At 34.1% G+C, this 25677-nt stretch overlaps 1 protein-coding gene across 1 annotated transcript in view; it reads right to left on the reverse strand.

The window, feature by feature from the left end:
• COP13 (Proteasome component (PCI) domain protein) overlaps positions 1-25045 on the reverse strand; it is an 84709-nt gene extending 59664 nt beyond the window's left edge. The window contains exons 1-2 of the mRNA XM_089791989.1: positions 24672-25045; positions 1181-1296 (exon numbers count right to left, since the gene is read on the reverse strand). Coding sequence (XP_089648115.1) covers positions 1181-1296; positions 24672-24865 — 310 coding nt within the window. The 5' untranslated portion in view covers positions 24866-25045. The remainder of the gene's footprint in view (positions 1-1180; positions 1297-24671) is intronic.
• Between the last annotated feature and the right edge of the window lie 632 nt (positions 25046-25677).

The raw sequence follows: 25677 nt of genomic DNA on the forward strand, positions 1-25677 counted from the left end.
TAATTAAATATTCAATATACTTAATCATATAAATAATTATTTATCATATATAATATATTTAATTAAATAGTTTAAATATTGTAAATTTACTAAAAGTATTGAATTATAATTTTGGTCTATAATGGAAGCAAGTCAGTATATGTTTTGTATATTCATTAACACTGGAATATTTGATTAATTTATATATCTTTATTTTTAATGTTCACTAAATTTGAAGTTATCGCAAACACGAAGCTTTTTAATTTTTTTGGATCTGTCAAGTCTGAGATTTTCAATTATGATGTATGGGATATTTTTAGCCTCACTTTCCTACAGCCCAGAAAACTCCTTTAAATGGTTAATTTTATGACCTCTATAACTGTAACTATCATTAATAATACAAATTTTATTTATCAAAAAATGGTAGTGAGAAAAAAGATGATAAATGAAGGCTCATTCAGATATAGTGTACGCTATTTATTCACATAGACATATAAGCATGTACGCATCAAGTAGAAACATTTATCAAATAATAGACTAGAAAAAATTAGCTTGTTCCAGGGCAAGGAATGGAAAATTGTTAGCTCAGTACAAGTTTTATTTATCAATCAAAAAACGGAGATAAGGAAAATAATGGCATAAATAAAAGCAGGGTCAACTATAGTACATGATATTTATTCACATCAACATAGAAACACTTATTAAACAACAGACTATAAAATCTTGTTGTTCTTGGGCCCAGAATACAAATTGTTAGCTTGGCAAAAATTCTATTTAGCAATCAAAAATGGCAATGAGGAAAATAATGGTATAAATAGAACTGAATCAAATGTAGAAAAATGCTATTTAGTCACATCAACATATAAGTATTGTAGTAGAAACATTTATCAAACAATATACTAGAAAATTCTGAATGGTTCTTGGGCCCAGACCACAAGTAAGCTTGGTGATGCCTTACAACCACACATAATGAAAGAAACTACAATCAGTTGATTTGTGCATCTGATATATATTCTAAATATCTTAACCAAGCTTTCGAAGAAGGCAATCGTGCATCACAATGTGAAGTGGAAATAAGCAGATTTTTGTCTCAAGAAACAAGAGGATTTATAAGGTGCATAAAAAACCAGAACATAAGCACAAGGATTGAAGTAATAAACATAAATACATTCTACCACATGTAGGAGAGTGATAAACATACATTTTTCAGGAGCTACACGTATTTGTTCTGCTAAGCATGAATTAATAAAATTGGAGGATGTCAACAAGGATGTCTCAGCCTGCTCCCTAGGAATCGATCCAGAAGATTGTGCCTCCCTGTCAAACTGTTTGAATTAGAATTATTCAACCAATAGAAACTTTTTGAACACTGTTAAAAGCATATTTTATTGTTTTCAAAACAACTTGAAACTTTAATCCCTCATCTGATATACTATACTACAACAAGAAAACAGTACAATGAACAATGCATGCAGTCCATTCATCAACCTAAAGGATTTGGATTTATTCATTCTCAAGACAAATCCTAGCAAAACCTTAGCTTCATACTCTCTACCCCAAAACATCTCCTAAAAAGCTTTGCAAGTACAAGGATCAAAATGTAATCTTGTTATTTCACCATGCAAGATGCTTTCCTTGTCAACCATCCAAGAGTTTTCAATGCAATGCACTTGCCAATCCGAATTCATTTACCTTATATATTGTTCAGATATAGGTCGCAGGTGCTTTGGTAGAGGCTAGATATATCTCATAAGCATTTTCCAACCATAAAACGCATATAAACCTATATCTAGCCTATATATTTATTCCTACGCATAAAACGCTCTAATATGAGGCCTTCAAACACACTTTCATTTCTTTTTTACATCTCATATTTTCTCTCCATCTTGGCAATTTGAAGCGAGATGATTGTATTTGAAGGACGATTGTGGAGGGCCAAAAAGCAGATTTAAGTGTTTATGGTATGCATTTAAACCCTATTCTTATGTCCTTGATAGATTTTTAAAAAAAATTGATGGACTTTTTCAAGTTTGTGAAGAAGTTTTTCAAGTCTTTTTTTCATTTTTTTATAGATTACAACAATTGCTAATAGTCAAAGCTCAATGGGTGGAAAGAGAAGTCAAAAACACAAAATTGGTAAAAATACCTTTTGGAGACATACCACAAGAATTTCACAATTTCGTAGAGGTGGGGGGTTTATTTGGAAGTGTAATTTTGCAATGCACAATATGATAGCTCATATTACCAAGTGAAACTTCATTTTATGGGCCTGAGGTAAAAGGATTAACATGTATAAGAGTCGACGGCGAGATAATAATTGTTGAACAAATAGAAGCACTAAAAAATGAACAAGAAGACGTTGACAAAGTGGATGCAAAAGGAAAACAGACAATGCCATCTACATAGGATAAAGATGAAGAAGAGGTCCATAAGAGAGGGCATTTTAAAATGAGGCAAGAGATATTGCTGATGAAAAAATTGCGGTTTGCCTCTATGAGAATGGTCTTCCATTCAACTTGGTGAGGTCACCATATTGGAGAGACATGGTGTCAACAATAAATAATGCACCTCCTGACTTCACAAGTCCTAGGTATAAAAAGGTGAATACCGCCTTATTGCAAAAGGTGAAAAAATTCATAGAGGCCCAACTAAAACCGATTAGACATTCTTAGGTTCAAACAAGTGTATCTATTGTTTTTGATGAATGGAAAGATTGCAAAAGCCATCCATTATCAATGTTAGCGAAGTGTCCCAAAAGGGGGGCAATGTTTGAGGATGGTTGACTATGAAGGAGTAATAGATGTCAAGTTCATTTCCAAGATTCTCATTGGCTCTATAGAGGTGATGGGTCATGAAAATGTTATCGAAGTAATTATGGACAATACAAAAGTTTGCAAGGTTGTAGGTGCTTTGGTAGAGGCTAGATATGAGCACAACTTTAACTGTGCACCATATACTTACTCAATTTGGTGATGCAAGCAATTGGCACCCAAATAGAGTGGGTGAAGAAATATACCAAGAGGTAGAAGATCCAAGAGTTTGTGACAAACCATCATATGTCACAAGAAATTTTCATAAATTTTCAAGATTGGAATTATTGAAGGTAATTAAAATTTAAAATTTATTTAGTTTCACTTATATCATGTTTTACACAATTGAATAAAATACTTTTTGCGTTATTTACATATTTTAAAATGTGTTACTAACCTACTATTAACATGTTCATAGGTTGTTGAGACCCGTTTTATATCTCACACAAACAATTGTTCTACGATGACTTGCGAAGGTGAAAGAGGCATTGAGTCAGATGATTACTAGCAATCAATTGAGTATCTACAAGCAATCAAATTTAGAGAAGGCCCAACATGTGAAGGCGTTGATTTTGGATTATGATTAGTGGGTTTGGTGGAATATGTATTGGAATTTACCAAACTTGTCATGACTATGCTTTGATTAGCTAATGCAGATGAACCATGCTTGGGGGATGTCTATGTAGCATGGAAACAATTTTGGAGAAAATAAAAATGGTAATACAAAGGAGAGAGAAGGACCTAAAGACAAATTTAGAAAAAGGGTGGAAGTCATTGGTCTACATCGTTAGAACAAGGTGACCACGCTATTGCACATCCTCACATATCCCAGGTAACATAGCTCACAAGTAGTTGCTATATCAAGAAAACTGTCACCATATAGAGATTCTAAAGTTGTTAATTAAACGAGTTTGGATTGTCTTAGGAAGAAAATCGTTCCCCTTGTCCTCTCAAAGACCAATGGAAATGGATAATATCACATGGTGGTACCTTCGTGGTCAACATTATATGTACCTCCAACCTATTGTAATCAAGATACTCTCACAACTAAGTTTTTTTAACCAATTGTGATGCAGAATTCAACACTTAATATTCTAGAATTTATCTTGCATTTTTCATTTTTATTTTTTATTTACTGATTCTCTCCAAATTGCAAGGTCTTTTGTCACTAAGCTAAATTGGAGTACATACTCATTTACCCACTCAATGAAGAATAACTAGTTGGCTGCAAAAAAAGTTGAAGACTTGGTGTATAATCAAATTGATTTGCACCTTCTACCACGTAAGGATGCCCAACAAAGAGGGGACAAGGAAACTTTGGGGATATAGCACCCAAATCTATCGAATTGTAAGAAACCATATAGGATCTTGCTAGAGCAACTATGGTTAATGTGGATGATGATGATGCATACCACATGGTGCATCTAGTGCTAGTAGAACTGCTTTGGGTTCTAATGATGATGATGACCTACTTGCAGCTGTCAAAACCCCATAGATGATGTTTTTTTGACAATCCCTTTGCTGATTGATAATTTATGAACATTGAATCATGTTAATTTGATTTTCGTTAGAATCACAAACATAGATCAATGACCAAGAATTTAAATTTTTAATATTTATGCAATGACCCCCAATTAAGAAATTGATCGATCTATTATAATATGTTTAAGTGATGTAAAGAATGTCATAAATAACAATGTACCCATTATAATCAATATATATATATATATATATATATATATATATATATATATATATATATATCCAATCAAGATAAATAATCCATATATGACCTTAGTGGGAGCACTACATAGAAGACAAAAAAGTAACCATCGATGATGCTAGAATTGAGATTATATCATTCAAGCCCTACAAATTCTCAAGAGGGTTAGTAATCCCGACATAGAGACGTCTTTAAGGTTGGGGTTAGGATACAAGATAGAATGATCATAAAATGAAATAATTTAGTTTTACAATTTTTTACAATTCTCTATTTTTTTTTATATACTGCACACACACACACACATATATATATTATGCATTATACACATATATCATATATAGTATATATACACACCATAATTCCGAGAATCGCTTGAAAATTGCCAAAATTGCCGGTTTGGCAATTTGATTCAGGCTTGATGATTTTATTGGAGTTGTGAATCAGTTCAGCTGATTTTTTGCCATGAATCGCCTAAATCAGCCAGTGATGAAAAGAGGAGATAAACACAATTAAACTAAGAACCATAGTAGAAATCAACAGCGTGAATCCAACCTAGCGTGGAATTAATGTTTTTCCAAAGAGGACCAATACATCAATTTGTCAAACTACAAACCCATCAACATCTTGGTATGTGCAGTTCGACATCAAGGAATCAATGAACTAGCGATCAAAGTGTCATACCAACTAAGCAATAGACGAAGGAGATAGTGCAATAAGACATTCGTCCCAGCGAAACATCCACCACATCAGCCTCATATACTCCCCTTGGCCATTCAGTTATCATAATAACCTCAGTTGCAGAGGGAAGAACACAATCAACGCTACTTGAGTTGCCAAAATAGAGTCAAAGGGGTACACATTAACACCACATTTATATTGAAACTATCACTTAGCATCATCGTATCTCTGCAATAGCTACAGAAGTCATGCCTCTCACACATTTGACTAAAATAGTAAATCAATCATCTCCACTAAGGAATAGAACTATCAGTTTTCCACCCACCAAGGAAAGGATTCAAAATCTCCCCACAATGTCAGGATTTGACAACACAGAAAGAAAAACATCCAAAGAATATGTACTCTTATACATGTGCAACAAATACAATTGGGATAATTATATCAATGGTGTCATATAGAAGAACAGTGAGGCAACATAGTTCCAAATTCCTATGAACCACTAGAACATTGGATATTCAATCAAATAACACCCATTCTTAGCAAATATAACACATCTAATAAATCCAATTACAGAAATCGAGCCTAGGACTAATATATTAGTAATATAAGTTATATTCAATAAAGGGTACATGAAATAAGTGTTAAATTGTTAAAATCTCTAAATTTAAAAAGTTCTTTTAATTTGCCGATTCGATTCCAATTCATGGCCGATTCACGATTCGATTCGACCTTGTCAATTCCGATCCAATTCCTATTCTCGTTACTTTGATACACACGCACACACATCCATAAGCACTGAAAACCCTTTAAAAAGTCCATGCACCCACATACTACGCTCTCGTACCCATACTCATCCCCAAACCCAAATTGGAAATTTAGATGAATAGACAAAATGCATGAAATGAAGAGGTGTGATTCCCTTGAATGTGAGATAAAAATGAGAGAAGAGTTCATTTGAAGAAGGAAGAAAGAATTAAGCATGTGAACCAAGGAAGGATTAATGGAAGAAGAAAGGGATGAGACAAAAATAAGGAAGTGGTGTCTCCAAAGGGCAGAAGTTATGAAGGGTTGTACTCTTTCAAATGGTGTGGTAATTATTACGATAATAGATAAGCTTCTATTATTAGTCCTTGCCTTGCATAAGGCAGGGTACTAATGTTTTCGGTGGTGGTCACCATCAATTTATTTTTTCTACTAAAGCTAATAAATTTCAAAGGTTTAAAAATCTTTTATTTTTAAATTAATCTTAAATCAAAAATTCTTGTTTTCTCATTGGCCAGCAACAATTCTGCTAGGGATAAAAAAAAAAAATTCATACTAAAAATTAAAGAAAAAAGATCTCCAGAAACTTCTTTTGAATTCGTTTCAGCCAAAAAGCACTATATCTGGAAACTTCTAACAAATTCATTTCAACAGCCCTGTGCCCCTAGTCATGCTAGGCATCCTACACATCCCACACAGTTTGACTTGAAACAGGGAAATCAATGAGACTGACTGTTTATTTTTTGTTAGTTTGAATACCAGATATTAGTGGGCTACAATTAGTCGTCATTGCTGTTTTGTGTATGGATTTTTTTGATATTGAATTACATTAGAATGGCCATAGGATGAGATATCATAGTATTGAGACTAATTATTAATAGTCACTTTGAATGCTAGCTCATAGCAGGCTAAAATGGGTTATTTTGATTGCCATTTCACTATGGTGGATAGTTATTGTTCCAATGCAATTGTCACTGAAATCTTAAATTTGCAAATACTTATCTTGTTTTAATCGTTCAAATGCCAGCCAAGCCACCCTTCCTTTCGTCTACATACACATCAGTCGGAAAATTCTTGTGAACTTAACTTACATAAATATAAAGATCTTCTCTCTTTGAGATGACCATATGGAAATATGTTTAGTCTGGAGAATTTATAGTATTAGATTTAGACTATATATATTAATTACTATTTCCTCAGATGTTTATGTCAAATTTTTTATTTCGAAAATGAATAATTATCGATTTGATTATTCTTATTTTTAGTTGTATTCAATTTATCAATGGAGCTGCATTTTCAACAATATTTTGTTTTCAATGCTTTGCTTGTAATCATAATCAGAAATGTGTTACATTTATTTTTTATTTCATATAACATTGATGAAACTTTTTGGTGCATTAAATTATGATTTGATAATTAGATTTTGTTTTTTATATCATAAGTTTTTTCCGATTGTTTAATGGACTTTGATTTTAGTTCTATCTTAGTTATATGTATTGTCATGTATAATTAATAGATATACATTTTCAAAATGATTGACTTGATGAAACTATGATCTATGCCCGAAAAAAATGAATTAGTTATCAATCATCATATTATAACAAATAAAGCTAAAACTTGATGGTTTATGCTTTGTTCATGATCCTAAGATTTTTCTAATCCAATTGTCATTAACATTCATGAGCACCCCATTTAGCATTATGATTTTATATTTTATATTTTTAATTATTTTATAGCTTTAATTCTAATTCAATTTAAAATGAATGAAAGTTATACTTCTCAAAAAATTTAGTGGAATGAACATATATTCAATAAAAGCAAAAAAATCATTCAATTTTTCTTCTACTAAACTTACACCTCTCAATTCCTTCTCCAGTGATGTGATCTCTTGTTGAATTCAATATTCTAATTCAATTCCACTAAGACAAACTTAGGATGATAAAAATCAATAATTTCCTACCCTTCTCAACTAAAACCTCAAACTAGTCAAGTGGTCATGTACATAGTTATTCAACAACTCGCTCTTTATTTCTACATATGGTCACTGACAACACAAGGCAGGGACTCAAGCTCTTGTAGAGCTCTTGTTAATAAATGGTTATCTATTTGTAATCTATTGTAAATATTAGAATGTTTCTAATATTAGTTAGTCTGTAGTTATTTGTTCGCTTTCTTTAGCTTTCTTTTAGCTAGAATAGAATGTTTCTATTCTTTACGATCATTTCCTAAGGAAGCATCATTTTATTCTTTTGTATATATTGACCTCTTAGTCTTTGTTAATATCAAGCAAGTATTCAACCAATTACTTCCTAATATGGTTATGATCGTTTCTTAAGAAAACATCATTTTATTCTTTTGTATATATTGACCTCTCCATCTTTGTTAATGTCAAGAAAGTATTTTACCAATTACTTCGTAATATGTTATGAATGCCAATTCTTTGAATTTTTTCGAAAAATATTATAATTTCTTGTTCGAAATTATCAGAGCAATATTTTTCAAAATTATTTTCTGTGATAGTGACTTCTTACGGCCATTTTTCTACAACTGTCGTTTGTTTAATCTACATGCTTCTGCCATTTTTTTGGTTTTTTTGCAGCAAGGCCATTTTTGTTCAAAACCCTAATTTTCTATACCGGATCAAAATCAAATTTATAAATTCTTGGTGGATTTTTTGAGATCTCAACTGGATTGTCTATTTTTTTCTAGGTGCCTCGATTTTTGAGCCAACCAATCTAGAAATCAGCAACATATTCTTTTTGGGTTTTTCGAGCTCTCTTTTGGGTACCCCTTCAAATTTTTTGGGTCTTCCGTTTTTTTCGACTCAAAGTACATGCCTTCACAAATTTTCACACTTTTTCATTAAAAAACATATTATGGCATCTCTGACTAATATTTTGCTCTAGAGCAATTCAAAATTCAATGGTCGGAATTATGACACTCGGAAGTAGTTGATAATAGCAATTTTGAATATTGGAATACTGATTAGATTGTTCTAGGTGTTACACAGCATCTGACTGCCCCTAGTACTAATCAGGATACATGGGATATAAATAATCAGGAGGCGGTGATGCTTCTCAAACTATCCGTAGCTGATGATCAACTATCTCAGATTCCATCAAGCAAGATAGTTGTCGAGATATTGGCACATCTCAAGAATCTTCATAAGACTTCTGACAAAAGCAGAGCTTTCTTTTTTAAGAACACTCTGTTTTCTATTATCATGGATGAGCGAACATCACTCCAGGCTCACCTGAATACGATTCGAGAAATTCATGATCAATTGCTTGCCATTGGTTGCAAGATAGAGGAAGAGGACATTGGGTCATCACTCTCAAGAGTTTACCCAAGTCCTATGAGCATTTTATCAAGACTCTCAAATCACCTCTTCTGGTGTTGATCTGAAATTCACAGATCTTTGCACACTACAACTTCAGCAAGATTGGTGAAAACAGCGGTTCAGTAGCAATTCCAACTCCACCTCCTCAGAGCAAGACTTTGCTGCTAAATCCTTTCAAAAGCATAAAAACAAGTCTCAGCAGAAATCTCTGCTCCAAATTCAGAAGGCTCCCGGAAAAACATTCAATGCAACTATTGCCACTAGTTTGGTCACATGAAGGTTGAATGTCAGAAACGCTTAGCTGCCCAATCTAAGCAACCAGGTTCGCAGCCTAAAGCAAACAGTTCAGAGCACACTAAGCAGACGGAATTTGCCTCTTACGCCTTCATGGCTGAAAGACCTACAGATAATGTGAAGTCATCTGCCTGGTACATTGATTCAAGTGCCTCTCGTCATTTAACCCATTGCAAAGACTAGTTCACTGACTACCAACCCTATTCAAATTTTGTTATTATTGGTGGCAGAGAAGAGTACACTGTTGTCGATGAAGGCAACATTAACATCAGTCTACTGTAAAATAGATAAGCTTTTATTATTAGTTAATAATTATTTGTTTGTAATCTATTGTAAGTATTAGAATGTTTCTTTTTCTAGTTAGTCTCTAGTTATCTATTAGCTTTCTTTAGCTTTGTTTTAGCTAGAATAGAATGTCTCTGTTCTTTACAATCGTTTCCTAAGGAAACAATGTTTTACTCTTTTGTATATATTGACCTCTCAGTCTTTGTTAATATCAAGCAAGTATTTTACCAATTACTTCGTAATAGTAATTGTGGAAGGTTGTGACTCTTTCAAAGGGTGGTCAGTGAAAGCTTGTAACTCTTGCAAAGGGAAACATGAAGAGGTGTGACTTCTCCCTCACATTGGAAAATATTAAAAATGACAAGGTTTCATTTGAGAAAACGTCGAAGGAAATCAATTTGGAAAATAGTTTATTATCACACAAAGACAGCAATGAAGGGTGGTGGCTGAATACTTATGAATGATGCTTGCCCTTTCAAAAATAAATTATAAAGTAGAAAGTATGCCAAGCATTATAACACACCAATACATCAAATCATCACTTGTCGCTCTATGAATTCAACAATCATCACTTGTCACTTGATGAATTCAACAATCATTCATCATCCATCAATCATCAATTACGAACAAAGGAATCAAGCAAACAAACCAACTATCAATTATTACATCAATTTGATCATTCAAACATCAACCATTCTATCATCAAATCATTCGAATATCCATCATTACAGCTTCAATTCATTATTATATCATTTAACCATCCACTCACCCAATCCTTCAAGAAATGATGATAAAAAGAAATCAAAAAATCAGTGAATCTAAAAAACTCATTGAGCGGTCAGCTTGAATTTAAAGTTACAGTCTTGCACATAGGGAGGACAGCCAACCTTCGGAGTTCACAAAAATTGCAGTACCCAACATTCTTCACCAAGTATGCCACACCAAGATGGATGTACCAGTGGTCATACCATTCTCGTGGACTAAGAGAACGAATGGACAAAAAATCCATTATGTACTCTTGGGCTTGGTTCAGAAAGTCAGTCTTAATGTGTCTTATTAGGTATGCCACCCTGAGATAAATAAATTGGAGGTCCTGCCAAGCTTGTAGGCCAAGAGACCAAATTGTCTAGAAATCCTCTTTGTGCTCTTGGGCTTGGTCGAGAAGGACAGCTAGCATCAAAGGTGAACTGAGAGATGGAACAAATCAAAAATCATTCATGCTCTTGCAATAAAAGGATGACCACCATTTTGACTGTTTGCAAGCAATCCAATGAATTCCTAATATGGCTAACTATAAGGACTATGCTAAGAGTATCAATCCTAATATTACTAATGCTACAATTTATTGATCTTTGACAGGGCAGTCTGAGTAAGAGTAATTACAAAAAATTAAGTTCCATCTTCTGAATTATCTTTACAATTTTTAAGTTAAAAATTGTAATGAAATATCTTCAATTTTCATAAAATTATACTTATAAATATATTGTGATTCTCATCTTAAGTTGGAATTGTTGTTTGACAGTAGAAATCAGGAACATTCCAAGAAGGGTCATTACATATCTCAGAAAATATCTTCTAGACAAAATATCCAGTAGACCTTGAAATTAAAGTTTATAATGTAACCAACTCCAAAGAAAGTGCACGCACTAACCAAAGTTTAAGATCAGAAAGAATATTGTAGCTTGAGATTGGTTGTTCACTCGCTAAATAAATTAGGGAAGCTAGAAAACTACCTTTTGAATGTATATCACAATATAGAAAATCATTCCATATTACAACAACCAATGTTCTAAAACTACTCACACGAATTTCAGCTCAATGAGTTACTCCCACAAAATCACCAGGACTTGATAAGTCTAGCAGAGAGACCAGGCCAGTGAAAAACAGACTTAAAACTACATAAAACTAACTTTCGTTGTTATTTTAACCCTAAGTTACCGATGCGGGTGCAGGGTGCTGATGAGCGGATTTTTTTTTTTTTGGGGGGGGGGGATTTTGGATGCATTTGGGTGTGTCCATTTATAAATATGTATTTTTTTAAATATATATATTATGCATATCTATTTTTCCATATCCCCGAGAAAAATGAGCGATAAATAGCCTCTTTTAGGGCTGTTTTTGGGTTATGAGGCAAATAGGAGAAAAAATATAATAAAAAAACACTTAAACACATGTTTTAGTAAGTCACTTAGGTGACTGGGCACACAAAAAAGTCGGATGCTCTATTGATTCTCTCCGGATGCTTTCCCAAGCATCCCGCGTGCATCCGCAAGAAAGAATCGTGCTTCTTGACAGCACCCATGCAGCATCCTAACTCATTCGTGTATCACCACTCATCAGCACCCGCATCCGGCTTGAAACCAGACGCATCGGTATCTTAGTTTTAACCTATCAAAAAAAAAAATCTCAATTGTTTGAAGTAATTTGTCAAGTGATTGGTAGGATTTATTAACTGCTAGAATGCAGCTTATTTTGTATTGGCTTGGATTTTCTATCATTTTCTCTGTTTGTCTTTTCCATCTTAGAACCCTATTCCTTTGTTTGGTTTTATTTTCAATGTCCAAATCCTCCTCAACTTGCAAGGTGGAGAGGACCCTATATTGAATCATAGCACAATGGGTGCAATCAAGGGCATGGTAAAAGGTATTTATTATGGATTTATAAATTCTAATATGAGAAGAAGAATCAAATTCCAACTTGCTCAAATTACATATCGAGGTATCACATTGTGTGACCAAGTGAAGGAAGAACTGCAATGCAAAATGAAAGTCCAACATTCAAGCTCTAAAGAGGTAGAAAAGGAAAGAAAGTAGAAATGTGCAATTGAGACAAAGCCCTCCTTTCCAACAAGGAGAAGAATGTTGAATAGATCATATCCTGAGAGGCTAGGGGGTAAACCAATATGCCCTTAAATCCTTACAATCAATTAACTTAAATGCTTACCAAATTCTTCAAATTAATCATACAACAGAAAGAAACATGTAATAAAATGAACAGTTGAATAAACATAACAGGCACAAGAGAACACTAGACTTTTATAGTGGAAAATCCAAATGGGAAAAACCACAAACAGGGTTGACTCTAAATATAATATAACTAGTTATGAAATATTACAAGTGCTCCAAAACTACCCAATAACTAGAGGCTCGTTGTTAAAGGGAACACTGCCCAGAGTAGAATTAGTAGACAGAATGAACTATTAGCAGTTCACTTGAAGCTCGGAAAATAGACTTAACACACCCTTTTGTACTTTGGCAATCCGCATATGTTTTTATCAAATATCACTGACTATTTCCTTGCATGTATATTCCCATTTGTCTCCTTTTTCAGAACAAGTAGATCAAATACACACACACACACATGTACTTTGGCAATTCGCATATGTTTTTGTCAAATATCACTGACTATTCCCTCACATGTATATTCCCATTTGTCTCCTTTTTCAGAACAAGTAGATCAAATATATATACACACACGCACACACATGTACTTTGGCAATTCGCATATGTTTTTGTCAAATATCACTGACTATTCCCTCACATTTATATTCCCATTTGTCTCCTCTTTCAAAATAAGTAGATCAATTATATATATATATATATATACGTACAATATCTATACATACATATATATGGATATCTATACATACATACAGACATAAATTCACACGCACACACATGTGTGTGTGTGTGTGTATGTATATTAAGCTCAACCATATTACATGTCGGCCAAACACGCTCCATCAAGTCATCAACTAAGGTAATTCTTTAAATGTTTCATCTAAGAGTCTAGTATATGTTATGTGTCTCTGAGTTAGCCAAAAACAAAACAATTATTCATACCAACTTAAATCACACATTTCATCCTTTCTTTATCCTTGTCCTAAACCATTGGACCAAAAACAACCGACAGAACTACTACGATGAACAAAGGATAACCTATTGTGTTCCCACAAAACAGAGCAACTGATAAACCAATCTTCCAAACCAAATAGCATCATGACCATAGCACCAAAACATGTGAAAAGTTAAGAATAGAGATATTAGATGTATGAAAACATGATGTAAAAATCTCATACCTGTATCAGCAATTATGGACCACAGAGACCAAAATAGGAACAATTATCATTGAAATTCTGAAAGCCATAACTTTAGAGGCCAATAGAAGTCTGTGGATGTCGATGACAACAGATATGACATGTCCACAACATTCTCCTTCATCAACAACAAACTTTCCAACAATCTACCCCTTTGTCATTGATGGCAACGCGCTAAGAGGAGGACAAAAATCAAAATTATCAATACTTCTATAATAGCCGCTACTGCTATGCTCACCCTAAAAACCATTGTTCTTTTCTATATCCTTCTATTGCATTCCTACTATTATCCTTCTTCTACTATTCTCCCCCTTTGCCATCAAGAGCAAAGGGCACCACAGGGATAACCAAAAAAAAGCAAACACTTCAATTAACTTTAGGAGGAAAATTTCTTGTGCATCTCTTTGATTTTTGAATGGGAAGAGTTCAATAACTAATGATATATAGAAGCATTGAATGTTAAATATTACACTACACAAGTAGGTCAATAGAACTAATCAAGATGTCAGTACAATTAGACTGTCTTCTCTCTCTCCTTCTTCTAAAAAGCTGGTAAACCGTTCCAATTTTGCTTCAACCATATCCTTGACTTTCCAAAATGTTTTGACAAGATCATCTCTATACGTCTGTACAAATATCTATTTAGACTGTTAAGGATTAATTGTCTTCCTCAGTATCGCCTTTTCCTTTAAACATGCCAATTGAGACTGTAAAGCATTAATTTTTGTCCTCAGTGTATCGCCAATGTCTTTAAAAATGTCAAAAGGTTGAGCCAACTTATTCAACTCCTCAATTTCATCATTTTTGTCATGTGTTTTCCAATGTGAGTAGGCCACCTAAGACTGTATCTATAAGTCCTTATCATTGCACTAGCACATTTCCTCATTTCCTTTATGCCAACAGTTAGTTTCTGTTGTGTTGCAATACATGTTTTCCCCGAGTCTCTTTATAGCCTTTCTTTTAGATCATCATCTTCCATTCCTGCAACTTTCATGGTCAAGGGTTCTTGGATATAATAGAATGTTTGAGAGCAAACTTCCAATATCACTAGGATCTATATTATTCCAAAGCATATAAATCAAAGATTCTTGGATTCTGCCCTTGTCATATGATGGTCGCGAGAAACATACATCACCCATCTTCATTTCATCTAATTCTTCAAGTGTTGTTGATACTTTGTCCACCTCATAAGGACCTTCATCAAAAGAACTTGAGTCTTCCTTAGGTTTTTCCTTCTGCACAAGCACAATGCCTTTTTGCATCTCATCTAACTTGCCAAGTTCTAGGTCATCAACATCAATTAACATTGTCGTCTTTTCTTACTATCACATTTCTTCTTCTTCTTCGAGGCCAAAGACAAGGCCTCAATGGATCTTCTATGTCTTCTCTTGTCGAAGGCGGATGCTTCCAAAGCTACACATTCCAAACCATCTGATCCTACAAATTCTTCAAAAGTCCCAAATTTATCTTCTAGCCAAACTTCTGCAGCATTCGTCACACAATCTTCCATACTGATTTCATACCCAAACTCGGTTAGTCTGTACTTTCTAGGTAAAAATTGCTTCCATGAAGCAATGATATGCATTGACTAGAAAAGTAATGCTACTCTTTTATTTCTCAACACAGTTTTCCAAAATTCTAAATCTTGCAATTAAGTACTTCTGAAGCTCAATGAAGTAGTCTTTGCATGAATTGTCTTTGTTGTCCAGCTCATTCAAATAACTATAAATATGTTTTCCTATAGGCAAATTCTCAGCCCAGACAACATTCTCCTTAAATGGTAATGAATTCAAAAAATAAAAAAATAAACAAGCAACCAAAGATCCAAACCGAAAGGCATAAACCTAATTTCTGCTCAACCTGTTGCTCAACAGTTTTTATCATAACAATTCACACAAATCATAACCTATTCCTCCTTTAAAAATCTGATGTTGATCCGTCCCTGTTCCGAAAGTTAATTTTGTATGTAATGCCAAAAACAGCATACCTTTCGAATGAAACAATAATTGTGTCATTTCATAAGGCCCTCTGATCTCCTGTCACACCTGTTAGAGCTTCAGCCTTCTGTTCTTGACTGGTTTCATTACTGGTATGGACCTGCCCGAGGAAAGACCTGTAATAGCTTTTTTTTTGGTTATTTGATAGGGTTTATCTAACCAACTCTAATCATCATGTATTCTACTTAACATAATCTTGATCTGTCACTATCGGAAATTCAATCTTCTATTCTACTTAATGCTATCTTGATCTGTATTCTACTTAACACAATCTCGATGTGTTCAAACCCTTGTTTGCAAATTGTTTCTGGAAAAAGAACCTTCCATATCTCTCAATTTTTTATTGCCATACACATCAAACTGAACCGCAACATATTTGTGTGTCTTCAACACATAAAAACCTAGGTCCTAGACTAAAAAAGCACCAACTGAAGTATCTCTAATTGGTTCTTTCATGAATTTTGCAAAATTTTAAACAACAACACAAGCTTAATGAAATCCATACTTTATCATAGTCAATTGAATCTTTTGTTCCAAATCTCTATATCCTCAGAACGTGCCAAATCACTAACATGAAAATGATCACTAAAAGAATTTGCTATATACATTTGCCAAAAGAACTTAGGATTTTACTATCCACCCGTCCATATCATTGAAGAGTTGCTAATCATATTTTGTCTATGTACATAGTTACCTTTTGAAACTTTGCATGCCTCTGTAATTTCATATGTTTTTGCCACAATTTTCATCAATAACTCAGATACATTGACTTATAAACATATTAACATGTGATAACACTGGCTTCTTTGGCAAGGCAATTAGATCTTCATTATAGTTCCCTATGAGCAAGGCTTTTTTGACTTAGTCTTCAGAGGAAGTCTCTGCACTGGAGATCAGTGCAGCAACATTATCTGTTGAATCTTCTTCTATCTATCTCCAAATATTCTTCATGTCTTTTCTTCCTTCTATGTCAACCTTATTTAATGGCTCATTATTCCTTACCGGAGTATCTGTATTCACATTTCTGTAATTCCTAGCAATATGCCCAATCGTATAACAATTAAAGCATTTATATCCTAAATTCTTTGTATTCGCTCTAGATCTGCACTGAACAACTTTATGTCCACATCCATTGCATGATTGACAATAACCATAAAAAGGTCTATTTCTTCTATTAACAATTTGACTTCTACAATTATTAGCCTATGACCAAACCTTTTGTAGGTAAAAGCACTAAACATTTTGATTCATCCTGTTTCTGCATTTTGCAGCCTTGTGTCCAAATTTGTTACAAGAAAAGCAAAACCATTGAAAAAGGGCACCTTCCAACATTAGGTTGGGTGATCGGTGGTTTTATTGAAAACCTCTTCTGATTCCAGATTTGCTTGCCTTCATTTGTCTTCTCTGAATTTTCTTCAGTTTACTTCTATATTACCCCAAGTTTTCGAGACGGGTGGGACAGGGAACAGGTTTCCATGACTTCTTTTTCCTTTTTACCAGAGCGGGCAGGGGAAGGCTATAGAGACAGAGACAGAGACAGAGACCGAGAAATTTTCAAATATATTCATCAGTTTCACAATCATCACAGCAACATAGTTTAAAACTTTAGAAGTATCAATTCCATTCATCAAGTAATGATTCATCAATGATCATAGAACATAGCAATTACCATCTAATCGACTCATCATAGAAAATAGCATCATTCTCAATCATCATATAAGAATACCAATAGTGAGTCTCGGCCTGATAAGCGTTGAACAGCTGCGTTCAACCTGTGTTTGCCTTTCAAACTACGTTTAACAGCTGCCTTTCAACCTGTGTTAAAAAATTTAAAACCTTTTAACACCTGCGTTCTGCATCAAGACAGTCATCTGTCTCTGTGTCGGGCATAAGAATGAAAAGTAAAAAAGAAACTGTTATATGAACGAAGTTATAAACATAAAGTTTTATAAAAAAAATTAAATTAAATTATTATAACTTATTTCAAGTCTTAATTCCAACACGCAGGGCCCGCAAAGAAGAAAAAAAAAATTATGTTTTTGGTGTCGAAATATTTTTTTTAATCAAAAATGTTTAGCAGTCTCCAAAACAGCTAGGAAACAAAAAATCAGTCCCCAAAACTGTCAACAAGATTCAGAAACTCATTGACTGTTTGCTAAGTTTTGGGGATGCATTTCCAGTTTTCTTGGCTGGGTGAGGATGGCTTGGAAACATCCCCTGACATCAACCTGTCCCCAAAACTGTACCTATTTCCGAAATTTGGGGCTTAAGGGTGGAAATGCATCCCCAGGTAAAGTAGGTTAATTTCAGCTTGTTCTTTTCTTTGATTCCATGATTGAGCACTCATCAGATTTAAAATCTGATCCTCCTTTGTCTTTCAAAGTCTTCTATGCAGCCATTAATTCATCAAGTTTCAAAGATCTTTTCTTGAGTTTTTCTTCTAATCTCAAGCTTAATATTTTAAAATCTGATCCTCCTTTGTCTTTCAAAGTCTTCTATGCAGCCATTAATTCATCAAGTTTCAAAGATCTTTTCTTGAGTTTTTCTTCTAATCTCAAGCTTAATATTTTAAAATCTGATCCTCCTTTGTCTTTCAAAGTCTTCTATGCAGCCATTAATTCGTCAAGTTTCAAAGATCTTTTCTTGAGTTTTTCTTCTAATCTCAAGCTTAATATTTCTTGTTCCAACTTTGCACATTCCTCAATTCTGTGTTTGATTAATGCATTCAGACATTCTTCAATCTTCTAGCTTGCTTGAAATTGCATCTGCAGATCACCATTTGTTTCATCTGCTTATTTCAACTCCTTGCTGACTTCTCTATGGCTTTCTCTGATTTTTTCAATTTGTTCTCTCAGCTTTCTGACACATTTATTTGCTTCCTTGATATTGTCTTTCATGTCCTTGTTTTCACTTTCTATATTCTCAAGATCTTTAAAAGCCGTTTGCAATTCTCCTCCATTTAGTTTCCATCTGCACTCTCTTCAAATGCCAACTACTCAACCTTCAAGATCTCCCTCAAGCAGTTAAGCTAAAACAAGGATCAAGCTCTGATACAGATTGTTGAACAATTGGAATAGTCATCTTTATAGGCCACAGTTGCTCTCCAAGCAAGGATCAAGCTCTTCCAATTGTAATGAAGTTAAGGCAAAGAAAAAGGACAAGATGGTAATTAATTTGGTTACATCAAATCGTCATGTTGGAAATTACCTCCAAACAAGAAAATATGGATTAAAAAGGATGCTAACACTCGATTGAAATTCTCAAGCTTAAGAAAATTAGTAGTAATTCTAAAGAGGATTCTAGAATTGCTTTCACTACTAAGGACATTGTTATGTTGAATAGAAAAGTATTGTTAGAACTAATATTTTTGTCAATAATGTTATGATCAATGCCATGTTCAGTTCATGTTCACAAACTAATGTGGTTGCAAAGAGCTTGGTAACAACACTTGGTTTGAAAGCATTGCAACACCCTAAACCCTATAGTTTAGGTTGGATAAAGGGTGATAATCAGATTCTTATTGATAAGCAATGTAAGTTGAAGTTAGTTGTTGGTTAGCTTACTAATAAGTTTTGGTAAATGTCACTCATGTACACGCTTGTGGAGTTTTGTTTGGAAGCTCATATTTGTTTGATAGTAAAGCATTCTTCTATAGGAGAGGGGACAAATACTATGTCATCGAGAATGGAACACCCTTCATGGTGGCAAGAAATCTTTCAAGATCCTGAAACTTCATGGCAAAATGTGTGGTAACACATTTTGTCTTTCTCAATCGATGAGCTTAAGGGGCTTTCTAATGAATGGTTCATAAGGCACAACACTTGGTGAAGGTTTTGCAAATGGGGTTGCAAGCTTTGGGTTTAACCATGGAGGAAACTCTATAGTTAAGCGCGCTTAGGCTGGAGTAGTACTAGGATGGGTGACCTCCCAGGAAGTCCCGGTGCCCTTGTGAGCATCACCTACATCCAATGAGTGCTAAGTGTTCCATTTATTCTCATGAGAGATGGATTCATGTTGAATCACTACTCATGAAATATGAGTCGATGAGTTTGACTCAAAAATCACACAGTTAAATCCTGATAGCAGTATCACAAAAATAATGTTTATGATATAGCTCTCAGTTCCAATGATTTTTTCATTCTATCGTCTGAAATCCCGGAACAAAAATATACTAAGTTGTAGTTTGCTTTTCTAAAGTGGTGTAAGGTGAAGTGACACACATGTTGCTTGTTTAGGGGTTCTATCACCCTCCTTTGTTGAATCTCTAGCTTTTGAGAACCAAACTTTGGCTAATTAGGTAGGTGTGATCCAATAAGTGTGTTGATTTTGTGCTCTTTAGCATGTTTTCGGAAAAAGGAAAACTTCATGTATACTGTAATTTTTTTGCAATTCAAGCAGCACATCCATGTACGAACTTCAATGTGTTAAGATCATTAAAACAAAGTAATTTGCCTAATTTGGCAAACTTGCAAGTTTATATAGGCAGCAAAGGAGCAATAAATGCAAACGCAAGTGCTGCCATCTCTTGTAACTGCAAATTAAAGCACAATAAATAAGTGTTTGCTTATAAGTTTTGGATTTCTTACTACTGAGATTTTAATTTTTTAGCAATAAAGGCTTATCACATAAATAATCGTTCATCAATGATAAATAATTGTCAAAATTAACACACACATTCTCTAATTTCATTTTTTATGATTCTCACGCAATCCTGGAGATTATTTTAAGTACTTACGTAATTTGATTTATTTGCCAAGTGCAAGTCATATTCTTGGGCTGCCAGAGTTTGGCCTAGGGTGAGTTCTTGAATTATGGTAGTAACCATCAAATCCAATGTTTCTAATCAGATCTTGAAGAGATTTCAATATGTAATATCCTGTTTACACCTCCCACTTCTTCCTTTGGTGCATGGTTTGGGCATCATTAATTAAATGCTAAGTTGCTACTTTGGATTTGAGTTTGAGATTGAGGTTCAAAATTATGGTGGGGATCGGTTAAAATTTGTTTTGGGTTAGTCCATACAGAACATGTTTAAAAAAAAAATACATATATATGTATATATATGCAGCAGCAAATAAGTTCATACACCACTATGCTAATATTAAAGCAACACAGCCAAATACATTGCCCATATATATTAACATTTTAGCCCAAATGACATATAAAACATCCTTTTTGACCTTTTAGTGTTCTTTTTAAGGTTACAGGGTCAAGTAGACAAAATTGGACAAAAAGAAAAAAACTTAAAAGTGAAAAAGGGTTTTTTTTGCCCAAATTTAGCTCTGTTCTGCCACTTTGTTTCAAATTCACTTTAAATTCTGCTCGGGTTCTGCTGACACACATTGCAGCAAATTTGGCCACCTGTGGCAGAATTTGCAGCAAATTTGGCAGGACTTCAAATTTGCTGAGGACAAACCCAAATTTGGGCCTGCCAAAGGCGAATCTGTTAACTTGGATTAATGACCTGCAAACATTTGAAAACAAGTGGAAGTTACAAGGTTCAGTTTATACACTAATAGATACACCGATGGCATTCACTCTTGATCGCAAATTGATCAAATTCCTTCTTCAATGCCTTAGAAATTCAATTTGCATGACATATGATGTAAAATATTTAGCTAGATTATCACAGATTATTGGGTAGGTCAAATGAAACAAATTGTCGGTATGTGATACTGGTGTACAATACCATGCATACAGTTCACTCAAATTTCTCCCATGTGTTCAATTGTTTGCCATGCACACTTTTGCATGTTTAGACAGTTAGCTTGCATTTTTTAACAGTCTTTTGTCAAGTTTATCCGTAAGTTAAAAAAGGAGCTGCTCATTATTGATTGCATGAACTGATGTTTATTTAAGAGTCCTTGAGTTGTCTTTTGAGGCTGTAACCTCTATAAAAGACTGCCTTTTATAACATTTGAAATATAGTTTGCAAAATGTAATCAATCTTTGAGAAGTTGAATAAATAGTTTCTGTTGGTTTACAATTTCAATTTTCTCCACCAATTTACATTTTTTACTGTCTGTGTTATCAAAATCCAAAAAAATCATGTTAAGAAATAAATACTTACCAACCTACCCATTTTATCTCACAAAATTTCTATTATCTCAACTTTTCATTTTTGAGATTTTTCCTAGTCACATCATAGCTGCTCCTCTTAAGCTCACACCAGACATGAGTTCTCATGGATATCGCATCAAATGAGTCATTTAAAAAAAAGCTATAGTGTTTGTCTAACATCTTGTACCTATATTTTCTTGTCGTCGTCCATGCTTGCTATAAAGTTATGGTCACTGATTTAAAGAAATATTGCTCTACTCATTGATAATGCATGAACAGTAAACAGGTGATTTTCTCATTATGGAATTTGTCTAAGCCTTTCAACAGTTGCTGTCAAACCTAATTAGAGCTGTTAACTGAAATTCTCACATTGCATGAGCAGCTAAAAACATTATAAACAACTAATTGAATTTTTTTTATTTCAGGTGGTGTTTAAAATTGTTTTCTTAAGGGAAAAGGAACAAATATAATGTTGAAAGAAATGAATGGCAACAATGAAACTGCGGCATCCGACCTAGATAGGTAAAATAAAGGTAAAATAATCTATCTTCATTTCACATGATCAGAGGCTGATCGTCTACACTGGAAGCTGTTGTGTATTGACATGCTTTGGGTTTTACAGAACACAACATCAGCATAAAATTAACAATACACTGGAATGTATTAGAGGGAAAGGATGAAGATCTAATTCACAAGAACAATGAGTAGATCACAAACAGTATTCAGGACTCCTACAGAACATTCCCCAAACAGAATACTGTAAGTTGGCATTTTAGGCCATCACAATTTCTTCCCATGATTTTTTTTATCATGGGAATGCATACTTGCTCACTGAGTCACACTTTCAAGATCCTTACTAAGTGAGATTCCTTAATGTAACAAACTTTACGGCAAACAGATTCCTTTTACATATTAAGAAAGTTTATTCTACCTGAATTATTCCTGAATCCTAACAATGACTGCATGACTATCACAAGATCATGACTATATAGAACTGTTGGTCAACAAAATTTAGCACAATATTCTAATTATTAAAATTATGAAAATAAGAATACATTGTTTTCTTTAGGTCTTGTGACATAAGCAGTTGATTTCAATGATCTATAATGACAGGCCTTGACATATTCAATTTGTATATCATATTAAACGCTAGGGGAAACACCGTAGAAAAATAAAGCACATAAACAGGGATGGCAAGAAAGGAACAGGGAACCAATATATGAGATGCATCAGGCTGGATGACAAGTTGATTCTGTTTATTTGTTCTCATTCATGATCATCCCTGGAAGGTGGAAATAATTAAAAAAATGCACCAACGCATTTAGGTTCATAAGCCCTTGTATGATTCCTAACAATAAGTCTTTTCTTTCCGGTAGTTGAGAATTGAGATTGCTAAGCTTCCAAAAACCATGCAACAGCTTAACTATTTGTAGACAATACCACTTATTAATTAAAACCTAAGCCTTGGCCATATGTACAGTTTTAAGAACCCTAACACTAATCTGACTCAACTTATTTGGGAGATGAGTGAGTAAAGCTTCTGGAAACAATTGAGTTAATTTTGGTTGCATCTACATGAGAAAAGGTTCTGGAGATAACTGTATGGACTTTGTTTGCATCAGCGTAGCATTGGTCATTACGATTGGACTAAACCTCTCCACCTAAACTTTTGAGAATCATAACCCTAAAATAACTGGACACATTTCAAGGATACGTGAGTAAAGCTTCTGGGAATAATTGGGTTAATTTTGTTTGCAGCAAACAGTGTAAAGTTTCTAGAAATAATTCGGCTAATTTTAATTGCGTCAAAGTGAGTAAAGCTTGTGGAAATAATTGGGTTAATCATGTTTTCATCAAAGAGAGTAAAGCTTCTGTAAATAATTCACACAATTATTACAGAAGTTCTACTCAATCATTCACATGGACTGTTATAACCCCATGTCTTATATATTACAGAATAATGTGCACATCACGCATAACTATGCAATCTTCTTTTATAGAGAAGAAAATCACTGAATGTGATCCAAATATTTCAAACACTTTTGCTTGCTTTTTTTCTTGAACCATGAAAACACTCTATCTCAGGAATTTATGCATAGCACTCATAGCCACGCATTCTTCTTTTAAGTTCCTTACATGTTCCAATTTGCTTCTCAGTTTTCCCTTCTAGCATTTCTATTTTATATATATATATAAAATAGTAGAAGCAGAAGAACTTCCAAAGTAGAGTTCCGAATTCAAGGTTCCAGCAGACTTGATGAAATGTTGAATCTGCGTAGGAGGCCTCATACAACTTATTGGATGAGGCGTACTCGGAAAGACAAGGGATAGTGTGCATTCAAGGTAAAGATGATGAAAAAGCTATGCCGCGTGTGGTATGTAAATTAGGCCACCTCGTGGTCAATTCACCAAAAGGAGTTTTCTTTAAAAAAATCCCATGTTCCCAACTTCCTTTGAACACAGCTGACGAATGTCCATGTTAACTTTACCTGTCACGGATTTAGAAATCCTTCCAGAATTGCTATTCTAGCATCATAATACTCTTAAAAGTGTAAACCCCCATAATGTTCGGAAAGAAGGTTTAAAACCCTACTGGCATTAAAAGAAAATGGAATCTGAAATCCTAAAGATAAATAAGAATACTAACAGGACATAGAGATAGCCGAGAGAGTGCTTGACAGGGTCCAACTGTGAAAGAAGATGAGACAAGCGAGTAGAGGGCAGGTCGTGGAGAGGAGATTGCGCGTCGAAGTCTTTGAGCAACCCGTGGAGATGTGTAACATCCGCATTGCTGTCTGAAAATCCTTGAACTTGAGCTATCAAAGCATCCAATGGATCCATTTTTTCAGTTTTATTCCGTTATTTTCTAGTACTTTTTCCGCCTCCTCAATTCACCCCCTCGCTCCGCCTTGTCACTCAACTCAAGATTTCTGGTTGTTTTCTGTAGAATGTCTTGAATGTCTTTTAGGCTCAACCTCCCCTACGATGATCTTCTTTTGCTTGCCTGTACCTGCGCATTATTCTTACCTCCACTATCATTTGACGCATTTATACACCTTACAAGCCTGCCCGTCGTTCGTAGGACTCAGTTTTTGAAGAGTTCGTTCTTTAGCGGAAAAAGTTTATAGATATTTTAGTAATATGTTAAACTTTCCATTTTCTTTAAATTTTTAGTGTTCTTCATATATAAATATATGTATATGAAAAATACTAAAGATTTTGTAATGCAATTCATGTGGGTGGATGGGTTTTGAAAGGACAAGAGGAAATATGAAAGTAAAAGATATTATATTTTAGAAAAATAATATAAATTGTCAATTTTATATTTTATAGTTTATAATTTTAAAAAATGAATGTGATTAGTTTGAATTTAATTAAAAATGGCGAAAAAAGTAGGCAGGCGAAATGGCAAGAGGTAGTTTCCCCTATGCCCTTTCAGCTCCTCAAGACGATCTGGCTTCTCCTCTGCTTCTCCTTGAATTCATGTGGTTAAATAGGGCACTGTATGGGTTTCTATTCCTACAAGGAACTCATTTTCTACTCTAGAGGGGATTGTCCTACTTCAAGGAGGGTCTAGGGGTTAGTGATCAGGCTATGGCTAAATGCAATGCATTTACTGTTATAGATCATCGTCCTTCTCAACAAAGAAGAAT

Source organism: Cupressus sempervirens, chromosome 7, assembly GCF_028749045.1.
Source record: "Cupressus sempervirens isolate cs-2001-9-10 chromosome 7, ASM2874904v1, whole genome shotgun sequence".
Classification (NCBI taxonomy): domain Eukaryota; kingdom Viridiplantae; phylum Streptophyta; class Pinopsida; order Cupressales; family Cupressaceae; genus Cupressus; species Cupressus sempervirens.